At 38.8% G+C, this 17,511-nt stretch overlaps 1 protein-coding gene across 1 annotated transcript in view; it reads right to left on the bottom strand.

The window, feature by feature from the left end:
• Positions 1–7,442: 7,442 nt before the first annotated feature.
• The window catches only part of KIAA1549L (KIAA1549 like), a gene marked incomplete at both ends in the record, with an annotated part of 123,073 nt that continues 113,004 nt past the window's right edge, over positions 7,443–17,511 (bottom strand). The window contains 4 exons of the mRNA XM_084208754.1: positions 7,443–7,724; positions 11,203–11,351; positions 15,117–15,262; positions 16,005–16,102. Of these exons, the coding sequence (XP_084064880.1) occupies positions 7,443–7,724; positions 11,203–11,351; positions 15,117–15,262; positions 16,005–16,102 (675 nt within the window). The remainder of the gene's footprint in view (positions 7,725–11,202; positions 11,352–15,116; positions 15,263–16,004; positions 16,103–17,511) is intronic.

The following is a 17,511-nucleotide window of genomic DNA, read 5'->3' as shown; positions in this document are numbered from 1 at the left end:
ATCTGTCTAGAACCTTATTAGTGATACTTACACTAGGAATTTCATTTATCCTCTATTTTTGGAAGATCCTTTCCTGCCTCTTTCTTCCTCTGAAACTACAAAGTAGTAGTAAAGGAACTTTTTATTCTAAATTTCTTGCATCACAAATTATACAAAAGCAGCCCTGTCAAAAGCTGCATTTTCCTCTTCCTTCTGCTTCAGACTGACAACACGAAATTTAGGCCTGCGTAAATTATATTAAAAACCACAAAAACTGGATCTAAAGAGGAGGACACAGCAGGAACAACCAATAAGTAGCAAAACAGATTTTAAGACATATTTTATTTCATGTGCAAAATTGCCAATGAAAACACACGTACAACTTCAGCTAAGCTATAGCCACTAACATGAAAAGAACTATTGTATGTACTCATAAGCTTTATTTCTAGAATCACCCTATGGCTCAGAGTAAAAACATAGGAATTTGGTAATTACCCAGAACATTTTAAATCCCCCCTTTTCATTCATATGTAAAATTCTACCATCAGCATGTAGTTTTAAATAACAGGTCTTGGAGATTTTCCTTTTGATTGCATAGTATAAAATTTTAATTATTTCTTATTCTCTTGATTTAATCCCTAGATTCGGCTTTAAATTTGCTCTCAATGTTGCAGCTTCAGAAAGTTAATTTTCCCACTTACAGCTGAAACACTCATAAATTTTGAGCAAGTTTCACAGACACAGCCATTACAATTCAGTTGAATCAAGCTGTGAACACCAAAGATAACATGGATTTTTGTAATCATGCAGAGCTAGTCCTTTCCATAATTCAAAGACGTAAGAAAAGTTCATTTCCTTGGAAAGTGAGATCTGTTGCCTGGGAAGTGAGACGGTTTATTGATATAAATTCTGTAAATCTCTGTAAAAAAAAGTGTAGAGGTTGTTATTGGAAAGGCTTCCTAGAACATACTGAAATATTTGCAAGAGGTGTTTTTTTTAACCTTGTAAATTCACATTTATTGAAATGCTACAATAGGAATTGATACTTTATAGTCCTGAACAATTCCCAAAGCTCCATGAAGTAATAAATGGTGCTTCTTCTTAAAGCAGCCACTGCAGTCCAGGTTTGAGTTTCAGCACAGCAGCGAGCAGAGGCAGTTCCTTCACCCTGCCCTACAGACAGGACACTGAGGCACAGTCACATTTTGGACCAATCCAAAATCCTGAAGAAGAGCAAACTGACCTTCCATCTCTCAATTTCCAGCCACCCATAACCAGACAGCATCCTTCCTCTCCTGGCACAGTTTCAAGACACTTGTGACAGCTAATTTATTGGGGGGTTACTGGCTCAGCCCTGTTCCCCTTGAAGGGAGCAGGTGTCTTGCCAGTAATTGCAGCAGAAAATGTTACCTACAGCTGTGGTTTGCCTTAGAGAACACACAAAGCACACCGTGGGCTGAAGCCATGCAATGCCATGGCTGTTTAAAAATCCTGTCCTGTGTTGGTTACTGCTTCTGCCACACCAGCTATCAGCGTGGTAAAGAGTGCGCTTCTTTGTGCACACCATGTAAAACGCAAATTCAGAATGCACAGCGATGGCAGGGAAGACATCAAATGAAAATAAAAAGTCAAAAAGCATAGGAATATCTGTGCTGGACAAACATGCTTTCTGATGAATCCAAAGAACTGCCCTTTTGTTAGGCCTGAGCTGTTTCTGTTGGGTTGCTAAATCCTACATCAAAATTTAAGCCTCAGCAAGATGGGTTCTATCATATTTTCCAAAACCCTTGGCTTCACTCTCATTTTTTTTCTATCAAGTATGACATTGAATACAGCTTGCAGAAGTCAACAGCAAGATGAAATGGAAAAGCCTTCCCTGTCTATTTATCATAGAAGGGAATATTAAAATATCTTTGTTGTAAAATAAAGTGTTCAGGTTTTTTCCTCATTGCAGCATGGAGAGTGTGAGATAAAGACAGGGATAAAGCATAAACTTCAATTTTACTTGCATCCAGATCTCCTTGCCAGATACACAAGACCTTAACTGATGCCACAGTTGGTTATGGTGTTTGGACTTGTTTACACAGCACAGAAATGCTCTGGGCTCCAGTGAAGAGAGAATACTCTGGAAGAGAAATTCACCTGCTCTCTAAATATTGTACTCAGCGGAATCACCTTTCTTTGTGATTTACAGTCCTTTGCACCCTTTATTGCCCAGTGGGTAAATGTGAGTTTCTAAAGCTACAAAATTATTTACAGAATGCAATATAGTAACAACTTACTCCTTGGGTATGAATCGAGTGTAAAAAATTCATGAAGTCAGACTTCCTAAAACAAGAATTATTTTTAACAAATGCAAATGCAAAAAAAAAAAAAAGAAAAAAAGAAAAAAAAGAAAATCAAATTCCTAGAAACACCTCTTCATGATACTTGTAATTATTTTCAAGACATCAACTACACATTTGACCACCTAATTATTTAAAGCCCATTTTCCATCTTCCATGAGCTTCACAACAGAACAACTCTGAGGTTTATCTCTTCATTACTGCTTCTGTACCCCTTAAGGAACCTGAAATGGATGGGGACAAACTGATGGACAAATAGAACCAGTTTTGAAAAAATATTTTTTGACACACAGATAAATAGATACACATGAATATGACAAAAATATTCATAAGAATATGGTCTTAAGGTGATTTTAAAAGCATGAAATATTATATGATTTGGGGGCATTTCAACTACTTTTAAAATCAGGACCTAAACCATTTTGTGCAATGCAGTTGTTCTCAGGAGAGATTCTGCAGTATTGACCAGCTTTGCCTTTATGACTTGGCCATCTTGAAAGATTTTTAAAGAGCAAGTCAGTATGCAATTTCTTTACTCATCTATATATAAATCTCATTTCCACAAGTTGAGTTTTGCATTATTTATTTCTGAGAGAAAGGCAAAAGTTCAAAAAAAAGCATTCCCAAATAGTATTCTTCTCCTTAAAAAATGAGGAAAAAAAAAATTTGAATTATTTTGATAAACAAAAAAGAAATCTGTTGCTCATTCTTGGAGTTAAAAATTAACCCATGAAGGGAAAGCTGCATTTTCTAGTAGGTATGAGTGACATGCAAGAGCCCTCTCCCTCTGCCATTTCATGTCAGTAAAGGCTGGGAAGCCACTGGGATTAGTTAATGTGTAAGAAATGGAAGAGCAGGACAATAACTGATTGGACACAGTTTGGAACTGCTGGGATGTGCACAGGAGGAACAGGGGCAGCAAAATGCAGTGAGCTCAGAAAATTTGCTGCTTTCAAGTTCCCTCCGACTCCTAGAAGCTGGCAGTCAATTCTTATATTGGCAATGCAGGGCTAAAAAAACATACATGAAAATGTGATTAATTCTTTAACAGTCAGACATCTTGAAATGTAATGGAAACTGTGGTCAGCTTGGTACATATCAGCCCCTAAAGAAAATCATTCTACCACTCAACCCAATGTTGCATTTTCTACCTGCCTCTCATTTTTTACCTTACACTTCTTATGCGTCTCTTTCAAAGAGAGTCTGAAAAAGAAATTATCACAGTTTAAGATAATATCCTCATTTCTATATATAGGGCTTGCATGCACTTCTATCATGTTCTCCTCATAGTATTACTCATATTTCCAGACTGAGCGCTGGAGCTTCTCTCCAACACAGATTATATATCAAGAAATGACTGCCAACAAGTCAAGAAATGACTGCCAACAAGTTCCCTTTTATCCTTTCAAAGTTACTGTTCTACTGATGCTAATAAATGTCACAAGTGGTTTTCCAAGTGAAAGTGGTCAGGACACACATACCAAGAGGGAATTTTTTTGTTGTTTCATTTGCAACTGTTTCTACTGATGATTTACAAATCTGAAGACAGACAGCGGTCAGAATATCAATATTTTGTGTACACAGTAAACAGTACTTTCACTTAAACATTTAACATATCTTTAAAGAAAATTGGGGCATTGAGTAGAAAAAGCTAAATTACTACTTTTTTCTCAGTAAAAATGGTATGGATATATCTGGACAAGGTTATAACTCTAAACACAAATACTTTCTTCTTTGAAATCAGTATTGAAAAACTATATTGTACTTGTAGCCATACAAAATGTTTATTATATTACAAATTATTTGTACACTATATTTTCACTTTATCATTGCTTTGTGCTCAGACAGTATAAATATTACAGCATGATTTTTCTTTCCCAGCAATGTCCTAACTGTCTTGATATAATCTTACTTGATACTTAAAAAAAAAAAAAATTACAGAAACATATTACAAACAGGATAAAAAGGCATCATGAATGAAGAATGTAAGATGGTTTTCTGAATAAAGTGCACCACAATGGTTTCAGAGTGATGGTTCAGGAAATATTCAGTAGACTGCACATCATCCATAATAATACCAAACAAAATATATTTTGAATCTCTAACAGGTCTTCATCAGAAGTATGAAGAGTACTTTGTTTAACTATACTGAAATGGTTTATCTTTCTAGAAGGCTATTTAAATGCTTTTGTTTGGGGGTTTTCCATTTTCTACAGACATCCAAACCCTGGACATCTCTATATTTTCCAAAATTTTTAGTTTCCAGTATGGCAAGATACAAGATTCATTGCGTAAGATGTATGAGACTTTACCCTCACACATTTTTAACAGAACTATTAAATTGCTACAATTTAAGAATGGGAACAGACTTACAAACAGAGTTAAGTGTCCAAAAGATTCTGTTTAAAACTGGAATGCTTCCTGTGACCTTCCTGTGACCCTTCCCACCTCTGTGGCTTCAGCGTGCTCGTGCTCATCTGTGGGATCCTGACTGCTTGCACAATTTCAACCTCAGGAGAACTCTGCAAAACTGTAGTCTAAGCCAGAGAAATTTATTGCACAGCACATTTCACCCCCATTGCTAAGAAGGGCCCGTTTACTAGCAAATTTTCACTGGGCTACACAGAAGAATCATTAAAAAACTGAGATAATAAAGCTGATGCAGAATGTGGCTGGCACGACCTGGTATAGGTTTCACTTCCCAGGTTAGCTCAAACCAGCTGTGAACTAGCTTAGGCTAAATAAAATCAGCTGCTCTTCCATTATGTCTGCAGTCATGTTACAGTGATCCAAGTGACTGAAAAATAAACAATTCTGTTTGAGGGATCTAGTGAAATTTGCTTTTATAGACATATAGTTTTTTAGAGAAACTAAACCCTGCTCTCAGTGAGTGAAATTCCCACAGAAGCCAACCAGAACCTGTCTTTCTGTGGTACACTGAGTTTGGCCCAGTATTTTTTAAGTTGTTATTCTAAAGTGTGGTGCTCTTAGCCAGCTATTCATTTAACCCAATTTGGCTGTGTTGTATTACACTGATAATATCGGTATTACCTGGCTGACAGGTAACTGAGACAGCAGTCAGCCTTTACTAGACTTGTATTTATATGAAAAATTGAGTTTCTTTGGTTGTTTAGTATCCAAGTCACCCAATTGTATAATTGTGTACTCCAGACATGTTTATACTGATCAGTAAAATTATCAGGGGTTTATCCTTTTTTTCTTTTTTTTCTTTTACAACTTAGCTTATGGAAATTTTCTGACTAGCAGACTAGTCACTTATATAAATATACAGCACATATATACATAGAAATTACAAAAATACATTTTATTTATATCTGATTTTAAATAATAAAAATGAAATTTCACATGTATTGAAAGATTAGCTAGCATTCCAAACAATTCTGCAATATTCAAGGTATTGGAGCAGAGGATGTCTGTATATTCCAGGATAATTACGCATCACAGTCTCAGGGTTTATAATATAATAATTAGGGGGAAAAATAGCTCTGCTTTAAAAGTTTGTGCTTCATCAATTTCTTCTTTTATCCCCTATTCTAGTCTTCTCTCTCCTTCTCTCAATTTACTGATGGCCAAAAAGCTAAACCAAGTTCCCTTTCTCACATCAGTTAAGACCAAAGAAACTCAGGGAAATGAAATGATCAGACAAAATAGTGATTGAAGATAACTAAATAACCCACTGAAATGAAGGACATTACCTTTAACTCCAGCTGACATCAAACACGCCCAACACAACAAATTTTGCAACAACTTCAGTTCCTGAAGCTAATTGCTGAAGGAACTGAAAACAACTGTTCATGATCTCCAACTAGTTTGTACAACTGCAAAATATTAACTACCGTCCCATCCCAAGTGGTTTGATTTTCTTTTGGGATTGGATTCCTACCACAACGCAGTGTAACAATCAGTGACCTTTATCTTGCACAATATAAAGTCAACATAATTTCTGGCAATGCTCTCTTTTTCACAGAACATTCATATTTTTGTTAATCCATGTAGCTGTTAACTTATTTACATGTTAATATAGTAATTAGGTCCTCTACATTCAGAACTTCCTGGGTGCGCATTCACCGTGCCAGCGCAATCAAAATCAACTGCAGCTTCAGGGAGCACTTTCTGGCATCACTTTAGTAGACAGCATTGTTAAAGAAAGAGGAAAAAAAGCACTGTGTTGAACAGAGGTTTCCTTGTCCAAGCAGGTGTATTCATTTTTCCAGGTTGGAAGGATTTAAAAGTCTCAGGTTTACCAGCTTCACATGCATTCAGAGTGAAAAGCCCGATTATAGAGCAAACAGGAATAACCTTTTTTCATTTCTCTGGGAAGCTTTTAGCACCAATATCCTTTGCTGGCTCTTCATGCATTGTATTCTTTCACGCTGAAAAAAAAAATCTCCTCCATAATTCAGCAGTGGCACTGAATGACAAGGTAGCCCCCAATCATGGAAAAGTAATTCACCTTCTCCACAGTCCTCTCTTCTTTCACTTCTTTGCACTGTTAATAGGATGAAGAGACTGAGCTATTTACAGGACTTTTATTTGTATTACTTAATCATGTTGAATTCTTTTGGTTTGAATACAGTCTCTGGGATGAAAAGGCTGAAATGACTCTGCATTGCTGAAATCCCTTTTACAATGTCCCACAGCAAACAATTAACACAGCCACTGCTATGCCAGCCGTGGCCTTCAGCAAACCCTGTTGTGAAGGTTTTTTCTTCTCTAATCAAAGTTTCAGCATGCAGAAGTTATTTTCAGCAGCTCTGCCTCTGGGCCTGTAAATGAAACTTCTTGTGGCACAGACACGTTCAGCAGCATCTTTAGTGAGGATGGGTCATAATACAAGAGCAAAGTGACAAACAATTGCATATGGTTGATCTCATCAGTATTAAACAGTTTCCTGGCAGCTTTTCCTTAGCTGGAAAGCGGAATTTCATGTCTTCAGAGCCCTGTGGCTCTGCTTTAAGTCATTTCATAGTGTTGACTTTTCAGACAGATTGAAATGCCATTGCTTTGGCACAATTCACAGAAAGTTTGTAGCCTAAAGGATCTGCTCTCTTGGCTGTCCCAGGTGGCAAGACACAAACTCTGCGCACAGAAGATATATTAGACCTGGAACTCAAACATATCTGTTTGCTTCTTGGCCAGCTTGGCCACTTCTTCCCTTATTGCCTTGACGAGGGCAGCCGTGGAGATGTTGGTGAGCGGCGCGTCGGAGGGGTCGTTGTCGGCCAGGCTCTGCTGGGAGGCGGCGGCGGAGGCCAGCGGGGCCTGCTCCAGGCTGGGGTGCAGGCTGCCCTGCTGGCTGTACTGCCGGGGCAGCCGGGACGGGGAGTTGTGCTGGTAGCGGGGCCTCGGGTAAGCCTCAATGTAGCCAGGCAGGGGCACCTGCAGGGAATTGGAATTGCACAGGATTACACGGAGCGATCGATCCCGCCAGGGACCGCAAACCTCCGCAGGGCGCTGCTGGATGTGACAGAGCACCAAATGAAGGGAATGCAAATCTCAGAATTAATTCCCAGCTTCTATCGAATGCAGGGCAACCCCAGCATCTGGGAATGATTGGCATCTGACTCCATGATTCAGAAGGCTGAACAATTGCTTTATTAAAACTATATTATATTACATTATACTATACCAAAGAGATAGCAAGGGAAAACCCATTACTGTCTCCAGACAGTCAGGACACAACTTGGACCTAATAGCATAAACAACCATCACCAGAATCCAATTAAGAACTCGCTCTCAGTAAACAAACTCCATAACACATTCCACATGAGCAAAAACAACAGGAGCAGCAAATAGATAAGAATGGTTTTCTCTTCTTCTCTCTGTGCTTCTCCAGGAAGAATCCTGGGAGAGAGAATTATGTCTCTCTCTGTTCAGAGAATGTGAACGCCACAAGCTTCTGCCTACAAATGCCTGTCCTGGCATGTGCCATTTATGCACATCCCAGCTATGGCGGCACAAACATCTGCTTGTCCTCATTTACCATCACCTCCAAAAGTCCAAGGGAAAAGGTTTTTCTGGAAGTGTGCTCTCTGCTTAGCAAACACTTTGATTTTAAACAAACAGCATGATTTTAATACATCAAAAACCTATAACAGAAAAGCAGTTTTCTGATTTCTATCTAATCCAAGCCAGCCAACTGTCTGGCCTCACTGGTCCTAACAGAAACTCACTAGATCCAGACACCAGGGATAAGCTCAGGCGTGCCAGCTTGGAAACTCAAGGCTCAAAGTGATGTTTGACTGCTCACAAGTGTCAGGATTTCTGGCCATGTCTAACAGAATTACATGAGGGATTCATAATGTAACTACACATATTTCAGCCCCATGTCAGCTAAAACTAAAACAATAACATAGGCCCTTCAGTCATGGTGAGAGATTAAATTTCTTTCACAAATCCGTGATACCAGCCTTTTTGGCACTCAGAAGATTTTATTGCATCAAATGAAAAACAGTATTTATGCTTTCCAAAATCTATAAAATAGGAATCTACAGGCCTTAATTTTGAAGAAGGCTTTATGCCTGAAGCTTGATCACTGGGATTTATACATCCTCTACACAGCCTTGGGTATCCATCAAATGCTGAAGAGAATGTCAGACATGTTCACTATTGTGTGATGAGACAAATGTAGGAAGCAGGTATGGTATGAAAGTGATCATTAGATGTAGGCACCTCTGTTTAGTTTACAACAGCCTCTTCAAAAGGCGATTTTACTAGAACAACATGTGATCACACCACTAGAGGCCACCAAGTTACTGTTTTCACTAAGCGTTATCCAGCAGTTAGGAAAATAAGTTTTGTGGATACAGTTGCCTTCTCCCACAAAACTTAGTGTTTCAATACTTATCATTTGTCTCAGAGAATAATATTTTACAGTAATTGTGCTTATAAAATAGTTCCTTGTCAAATCTCCTATTTTCTCCCTTGTTTACAGTCTAGGCTAGCAGAAATGTGTGGAAAATGAAGAATCTTATAGATATTAAGCTCTTGTTCTCAAAAATTTTAAGAAAATCCTGGAAGTGTGATCAAACTATAATCTAGAGGCTCAAAAGCCAAGGCATGTCCAGAAATTCAAGCCCTGAGTATTACTTCAGATCTTTATGCTATTCACTTTTATGCAGGCTTTCTGACTGTGCTGTACTGCTAATGCTATTACTAGCTCCTCCAGTAATGATTTTCAAATGAAGACAATTTCTTGACAGATTTGCAAATTCACTGGAGAAACTGCAGTAGTTTCTACACTTTTACCCCTTCTGCAAAGCCACTGGAAGATTGAAAATCTGAGTAGCAAGGAATTGTTAAAGCTCTGCCATGGGTAAATGAAAAGGGACACTTGTTTCCTTTGAATTCTATATTGCCATGGTTATTTTTCAGACAGTTTTTTACATCCCTCTCCATTCCTCTTTCCCTGAAGACAAGGAAACCCACAACAGGGTTATACTCTTCACTTTCCAGAGGAAGGAGCTGGGGGCTGGAGTCTTGGTTTGCAGTTTTGACCCATTTGTTTTCAGGCTCCACTTTTGAAAGTGATACCTGACTCTTTTTCCACAGGACTGCAATCAAGAGTAGAGATACAAAAGGGAGAATGAATGGGAGACCAATAAAATTTCCTTATTTGTTTCATGGCTTTTTTCCTTCTTAGAGAAAAAGTTTAAAATCATTACTAAGATCCAATGGGTCTCCTGGATTTAAGGTGCAAGAAGGGTTAAAAACACACATAAAACAAATAAATAAACAAAAAATAAACATCAAAACAACAAAGGAAAATAAAGCTTTTCATGCTTTAAAAGGCAGCTCTGAGAAGGAAATTGATACCAGAGCATCACAAGCCTCCAGGTGTCAGGGGCACATCAGCAGGTGTGCTCAGCTTACAAATGAATAGGTTTTTTTTTTTTTTCTGACAGTTCAGCCTTCAAATTCAGACTTGCACCTCAAAGTCATACTGAATTGTTTTCCTCACAGGCATTGGGAGCAGTAATAAAGAGTGAACAACAAAAAAGTCTGCCCCGGGAATATGAGTGTGTTGTCTCCCGCTTAGCTGCTCAAAGCCAACTTAGATTTCAACTGCAATTCATTAAAATGTTCTGTTGATGATTTGCACAAGGAAATTGAATCTGTCTCCCAGGTTTTTTAGCCAGAGTGGTTCTGCACAGATACCAGATGTGAGCTCAAGCAGAAGAATTTATCTTTTTTTCTCTTGTGTAAAAAAAGCCCTACATTTGAGAAATTGTTTCAAACGTTATAAACTACTGCAATTCATTTTAGGATGTTTCAACTTCAATTATTTGAAATGTAGGTTTACTTTGGGCTAAAAATTACATCTGTTCCAGTCTGGGATCGTGCAATTAATTATTTAATTTATGTTCTGTCACTACAGCCTTTGGGAGGATGTGAAATACTGCACAGCAGGGCTGCAGCAGTGCTGGGAGGTAAGATCTGGGAGCCAGGCTGTCTTGAGAGAAGCCTCCAGGAGGGTAGGATGCTTCCCCAACTTTCAAACAGCTCAGGACTGCCTTGAGAGGCAGCATCACCTTCTCCTGACATGTGTCTATCTAAAAATTTACCCTTTCTCAGGAAAGAAAAATGGTGTCTAACCCACCAACTTTAAACAGATGCCAAGCCCTAACCTAGTGAATGATTCCACCGTCTATAAAGATCTTGCTCACAGTTCATGCTATGAACAGCTGAAATATCTATGTCTAAGCCATCTCTTGTGGCTTTTCACTGCTAGAGATTATTCCCATTCAAGGAAAAATTATCCTTTTCTGCTTTTTTGTCGACCAGTGAAGAATTGCTGAAAATCCCACCTGTGCAGAACATAGAAAAAACAGGTGGTTAGAAAAGCAAGGATGCTTACAGAGTCTGCCCACTGCCCTGGCAACTCATTCTCTCCAGCATAGGGCATCCAGGCTTGGTTCCTGTAGGCAGTGGGAGGAGTTGGGATGAAGTAGCCTGTGAAGCCAGGTCGGTTTGCTGGAATGGCAAACACTGCTGGTACCGTATTTCCTGTCAAAGAAAAAAAGAGTAGGCATCATTAATAGCTGAAATTTTCTGTTGTAAATTGGATGATAGTGCTTATGAAATATGGACTTCATGTTTGTTGAGATTTTTTGTTTGGAGCTTTGGGTTTGGGGGTTTTTTTGTCCTACCATCTGACTAGAGCAACTTCATAGTGCTGGGACATACTGGAGAAGGCAATATTTGCAGTTGTCCTCATAACCAGGTACAGCCTTCAGGTAAAGAGTCCCTAGGATGTGCTCCTTGTAACAAATGATCTTTGTCAAAACTTTGGCTCATTAGAGAAAGGGCTTTTTTTGAAGTTTGCCTCCTTGTATTCAATTTTCAGCTGTTGTTACCGTGGGTTTCAACGTAATGCCTCTCTCTTTTCACTGTTTACTCAATCTTTCTTAATATCTATATTATTAATATTAAGATTAATATCTATATTATTTGCATTATTGTATTATTATATCAATATTATTTGCAGGTAAAAAACCTACAAAAATGAGTGACTGATATGTTTAACAGGCTGTACTCTCAACAATTCCATCATAAAACTTCAATGCTTCTGTAAAAAATACCAAGGTTCTACCTGCTCAGTTCCTTTCCCAAGAACAGTCTATGGCTGCCATAAATTACACAGCTATAACTCAAATAAATATGTCTTGATTCCACATTTGGCTCATCCCCTCTTGATTAAGATGCATGCATAGGAATATCCAGGAAGCCTCCTGGATTAAAATCCCACTAAAATCCTCACATTCCAATTTGTGTGGAAGGAGCCAGAGTTTCAGCCATATCTCTGGGTAGGGTCACATCTGCTTTCAGGGAAGGTTGATTCCTGTTGCCCACAGAGATGCAGAGAAAAATTTAGTACAGAGATTATCCACTGGGCTGTCTGGAAGACCAGCATCCTAATGTGCATATTTCCCTTGAGATATCCTTGATATATTCCCTTTGCCATCATAACTCCATGAATTTGCCTAGTTAAAAATAGACTACAAACAACTTCCTTGCCCAGTTAAGTCTTCCTTCCTCTAGTGTCTATTTACATGTAAAGACAGACTCCAGCAGTGAATCACCAACATCACACTGAGGGCATGAAATCCTCATCCCTAAATCCCAGATGGGACCACTGCATATCCTCTTCATCAGTTATTAGATTTTCAGTTTATTCAGTTATATTACATGGACACATATCTACTTTTCAGATGGCAAAAATAACATCACTTACATGAAAGCAGAAGGGCAGTAAACCCTTTAAAAACGCAACAAAGTATAACTCCAGCATTTTCACTGAGGAATGGAAGCACAGTAGCATTACACAGCTGGGCAGATTCTCTGTAGTAGAATTAATGCAGAGAAAATAAAATTTCTCCCCCTTCCAACTGCACATCATTTGAATATTGCTACTAATTGCTCTCAGTAGCTATGATACTGCTATGCTGACAAAATCACAAAGACATGGGAAGGCCCATGAAATTCATATGGAGTATAATTGAATTAGCATCAATTACTGGCTTCTTCAAATATCCATCCCCCAGAATCTCATTAACAGCCCTGGTACATTTTTTGTTCCTGAACAATCTACAAGAGGGTTCTGCTGCCTACTCTGACAGGTGCTGATACATTGCATGGGCAGGTGCACAGAGATAGAAAGACTCCACCAGTGACAACCATCCCCAAAGCAGCCTCCATAAACCCAGATATTTACAGTTTCTTAATGACCTGCCATGCAGTCCCAGGCCAGAATTGCTATGGATACAATCAGGGGTAAAGGAAGAGGAATAAAATATGGTTTGTAGCACATTTTTCTCCAGAGCAGAAACACACCATCTCCATCCCAATTCCTCCAGCCCCATGGTTTGGAAGAGGGTGGGCTAAGAGAAGAGGTGTGGTCAATCATTTGTCCTTCCAGGTCGTGAACAGCACAAGGGTTGCTATTTTAAATGAGTTAGCAAGGCTGAAAATGAGCATTCTTCATACATGCACAGAGAAGAAAGTGCTATTTCTGTACATGGCACATGGCTTCTACACCAAAACACTCTTTTTATTTAACCACAGCAAAAGGAGCTACTACTCAAAATGAATATTCAATTGGCTGATATTATACCTTATCCTAAATTATTATTGCAACGTCCTTATCTTAGAGCTGATGCTAGCCTGCATGAGAGTGAGATTAGACATTAACATTCCAAATCAGCACCTGCAGCAATATTTCTTCATATATTGAGGCTATAAAAACTTATTTTCATAGCAGAACATTAGAAACCTTGTATTACAATTGCACATTTCTCACAATTGTCCTTGCTTTCCTTGCCTGTATTGCAGCCTTTTGTAACACCTGAGATATATGAAAGTTTGCTTCAACTACTCCCAGAATTATTCTGGCAAACTCCACAATGTACAGGAAGGTCATTTTGTCTTTTCTGAACCGCAGCCGCCTTTCAGCAACACACAGTAATAAAATCTCCCCATCACTGGATCCAATCAAAAAGTGTATCCCAGAGATCCCATTACTGCACACATAAAGAAGAGGTCTAGGTAGTGTGGCAAATTTCATAGCTTGAAATGTTTTGAAATGGGAGGGTGAGCATCTGCTCCTTTCAGGTACTGCACCATGTGCAGAAGGTATGACAATAAGTGAGAGCAAAATGGATCCTACAAACCTACTGTATTTAATTAATTGACAACTCAATTGCTTAGCCACATTATGAGTCTCAGCCAGTGATGTCAAAGACAATGCAGATAACTCTCTATTACTTCTGAGGAAGCTAAGAAAGATTGTTTTCTGGGAGATTAACAGAGCAGTATCTAACAAACTACTAATTTCAAAGGTTTGAACTAATGGCAAATTCTTTTGAATATTGGAAGCTCTTTTCCATAACTCTTCAAGAAAACAATAAAAAGCCATTTGAAATATTTTTTCCAGCTAAATATTGTCCAGACATCATCAAAACAGTATATCAGCTTCATCTCATTATTAAATCATTTAATTTATAAATACAACTTGTATCAAAAGGACCAGGAACTGACTAGAGCTTTAAAACTGTGACTTTTAGACCCAAAACAAGTTCTGGGCAGAAACTATATTCTCCAGAACAGGAAGGGTGAAGAGCCAACAGATTACCTTTGACTGTGCAACAGCACCACTGCCTTGTGTTTTGAAGGGAAGGGGCCATGTACCTTCAATCTGCCTTCCTCAGAAGCCCGCTGCTGTGACAAGAGCAGGGGTAAAGTTTCTCAAGAGGAAATAAGGAGCCTTAAAAAGTTTTCAAGCACTTGGATCAGTATTCCTGACTGAGGATCTAACTCATTTCTCCCTCATTGCCTGTCTCTCCCACTTTGCTTGCTTGGTATAAAGTGCAACACAAACAAGTCACAGAGCTGTCCCAATACTGCAACTTATTTTGCTACCAGCACCTTCTATATCCTCCCTAAAAATTCTACTGCATTTTGCTGTACAGATGAACAGCTTTACTGGGTTTTATCAATTCAGAGTTCTTGAACACAGAACATCTGGGACATTGCTGCTGCATCTTACCTTCAGAAAAGGCCATTTCCTGGTGCTGCTGCAGGATGAGCATTTTAGGAAGCAGCTAGTGCTGCACAGGCCATCCTCTGGAGGGCTCCTTCAGCTGCACCAGGAAAAACCCCATCTAATACAGTCATTCTCCAAATAATCATCCTTATTTGCTATATCCCATACTTTCATTTCTATCCAAAATAACTTATAAGGCTCTCAAAGTTGAATCTGCCCAGTTTTGTCACCTGAGTGAAAAGCCGATTGATCGAGTGGACCGACAGACATGGGAGCTCTTGAACCTGGTGCAAATGCTGTCTGATCATGGTGCTGGGCCTGATCTGCTCCACTGGACTCAGGTATTCTCACTTTGCTGCCAATATCTGATGTAGACCTGTGCATTAAGAAAGAAAAAAAAAATACAAATTTTTTGTCATTCTGACCTACAGATGTGATTTGTAGCCACATACACGCCTATCAGCTACAGCAGGACAAGCCAGCGAGGAGCAGTCTGCCCAGCTTTGCTCTGGCATGACAGAAGCCTGGAGAACAACTGCACAGCAGAAGTTTGGAGAAGTCTGGAGAAGTTTGCAAACAACCTTTTTAGCCTGGTTGCTCTTTTTACCAAAGCATTGCATAGGGCCTCTGCTTGCTGCTTCAAACAAATGCCTGTGAAATACAACACTAAAACCAGAGCTTTACCATAAATTCACCAGAGCTTTACCATAATTAATTCACCAACACAGTCTATAGACAGTCAGGACAGTGTATCATACAGTAGGAGACCACTGTGGTAAATAACATTACCGTACTTGGGAAGTGCTAAGGTCCTTGGAAATGTTGCAAGTCCAGGAAAGCAGGAGAATGATGGTGGGAATTACCTGCCTCAATCCAGCACACCGTTATGAGAGCTGAGGCAAAGGATGCTTTAAAACAAACAACAGCCTGCAGTTCTTAATTTTGTTGACACAGACTGGCTAACAGAAAACTCATTGTTCTTTCATTTAGTGTTAAAACGAACATGTTTCTAATTTCATGAATGCATCTTTTTAAGTGCCCCTTCAGGGTTTGCCCCAGTTCTTATGATGACAGTGGGTTTTAGAGACCATGCCTAAAATAAAATAACAGATAAATACCTCCTGAGAGAGGCAACAGCCACAGGACCCGTCCTGGGAGGGACAGGAGGAGGAGGAGAACCCATTACCATCTCAGGAAGCTGAGAAAATCTATAAGCCTGTAACAGAGAAAAATAAATATTTTTTTGAAACATCAGTAGATCTCAGTCAAATTGAAAAACAAAACAAAATCAGAAATTAAATACTTGCTCTGTGTGCCAGTCAACTGGAAGCTAGCTTTTTGTGGCATCGACAATAATTGCATTTATTTGGGAATTTACAGTGCTTTGGTGATTTTTGAATGTGGAAGAAAACCTGAAAATTAGCTCAGAGACAAAATGAAGTCTAATTAAAATAAAACTTATTAAACACTGTCTCTGTGACATTTGTAACCTGCTGGCAAAGCAGATCTGTTGTGATTATGTGAGACTCAACAACTGCTTTGGAAGTTGGGGAAAGGACCTGAGTATTTTCACTTTCTCAAGGAAAAAAGTATTTCAAAGATTCAGAAAAAAGCCTCAGAGCAGTGTGTACTGCAGTGAAGCCACCTGTGAGCAATCCATATTTCAACCTCTACCTTTCAGCCTTCAAAAGATGAGAAGAAAATTTTCCACAAAAAACCCCAAATTCTGTAACTTTCCAAAACAGCAACAAGGGCCTCAAACAGTTCTGAAAAGACAGACTGCTCCAGAGGAACACCAGGCCCACCCACAAAAATCACAAAATTAAGCAGCTTGCCTGCAGTAATTCTGAATTTCATTGCCAATACATGTGAAGGAGGAATAATTATGTGCATGAAACTCAGGGCACCCAAGAAATGACATGAAGGACAAAATTTTCTTCCTAAATCCTTTGCACTGCTATCTATAGATTAGAGGCCATAATTTTTTCCAAATACACTTAGAGGAATGATATTCCACTAGATGCTCCACAACATCACAGGTGAGGGGTTTGTTTTCCAATTGTTTTTTTTTTATTATTTAGTTGTGATTTTTTTTCATTTCTGATTAGCATGACGATGCTTCAGAGCAATGCATGGGAATAAAGATAAAATCAGAGGAATAATAAATAAAAAATGTGGGGAAGGCTGACCACTATCAAGACACTGGCATTTTGAAAAAAAAATGGGGTCCAGTGGTGGAACTTTGGCCCTCCAAACAAAAGGTATCTGGTTTACCCAGAGGAACTCCTCCACAAACAGCAGTGAAAGTTAAAAGCACATTAAAACACATGGGATGAGTCACACTCTGTCTCCTGCCCAGAGAAAGAGCCTACAGGATTTACATGATTATTTCAGACTTACCACCTACATTTAGATTGAAATTTGGCAATATAAATCCCACACTATATACCAGAAAACACTGTCTTTCTGTAATCATCTTGTAAAATTACACATTTCGACCATATTCCAAATGCCTTCATTCTCAAATACCTGCAAAACTAGGTCAACAAAAGGAAAGGTAACTTATCAAACTGATTTTGGATGTGTCTCCAAGGGAAAAGCAGTACAGACCCAGCATCTTTCTCT

Source organism: Fringilla coelebs (genome assembly GCF_963513975.1).
Source record: "Fringilla coelebs genome assembly, chromosome: 6".
Classification (NCBI taxonomy): Eukaryota; Metazoa; Chordata; class Aves; order Passeriformes; family Fringillidae; genus Fringilla; species Fringilla coelebs.
The sequence above is the reverse complement of the archived record's forward strand: the minus strand, read 5'-3'. Positions and strand labels throughout refer to the sequence as shown.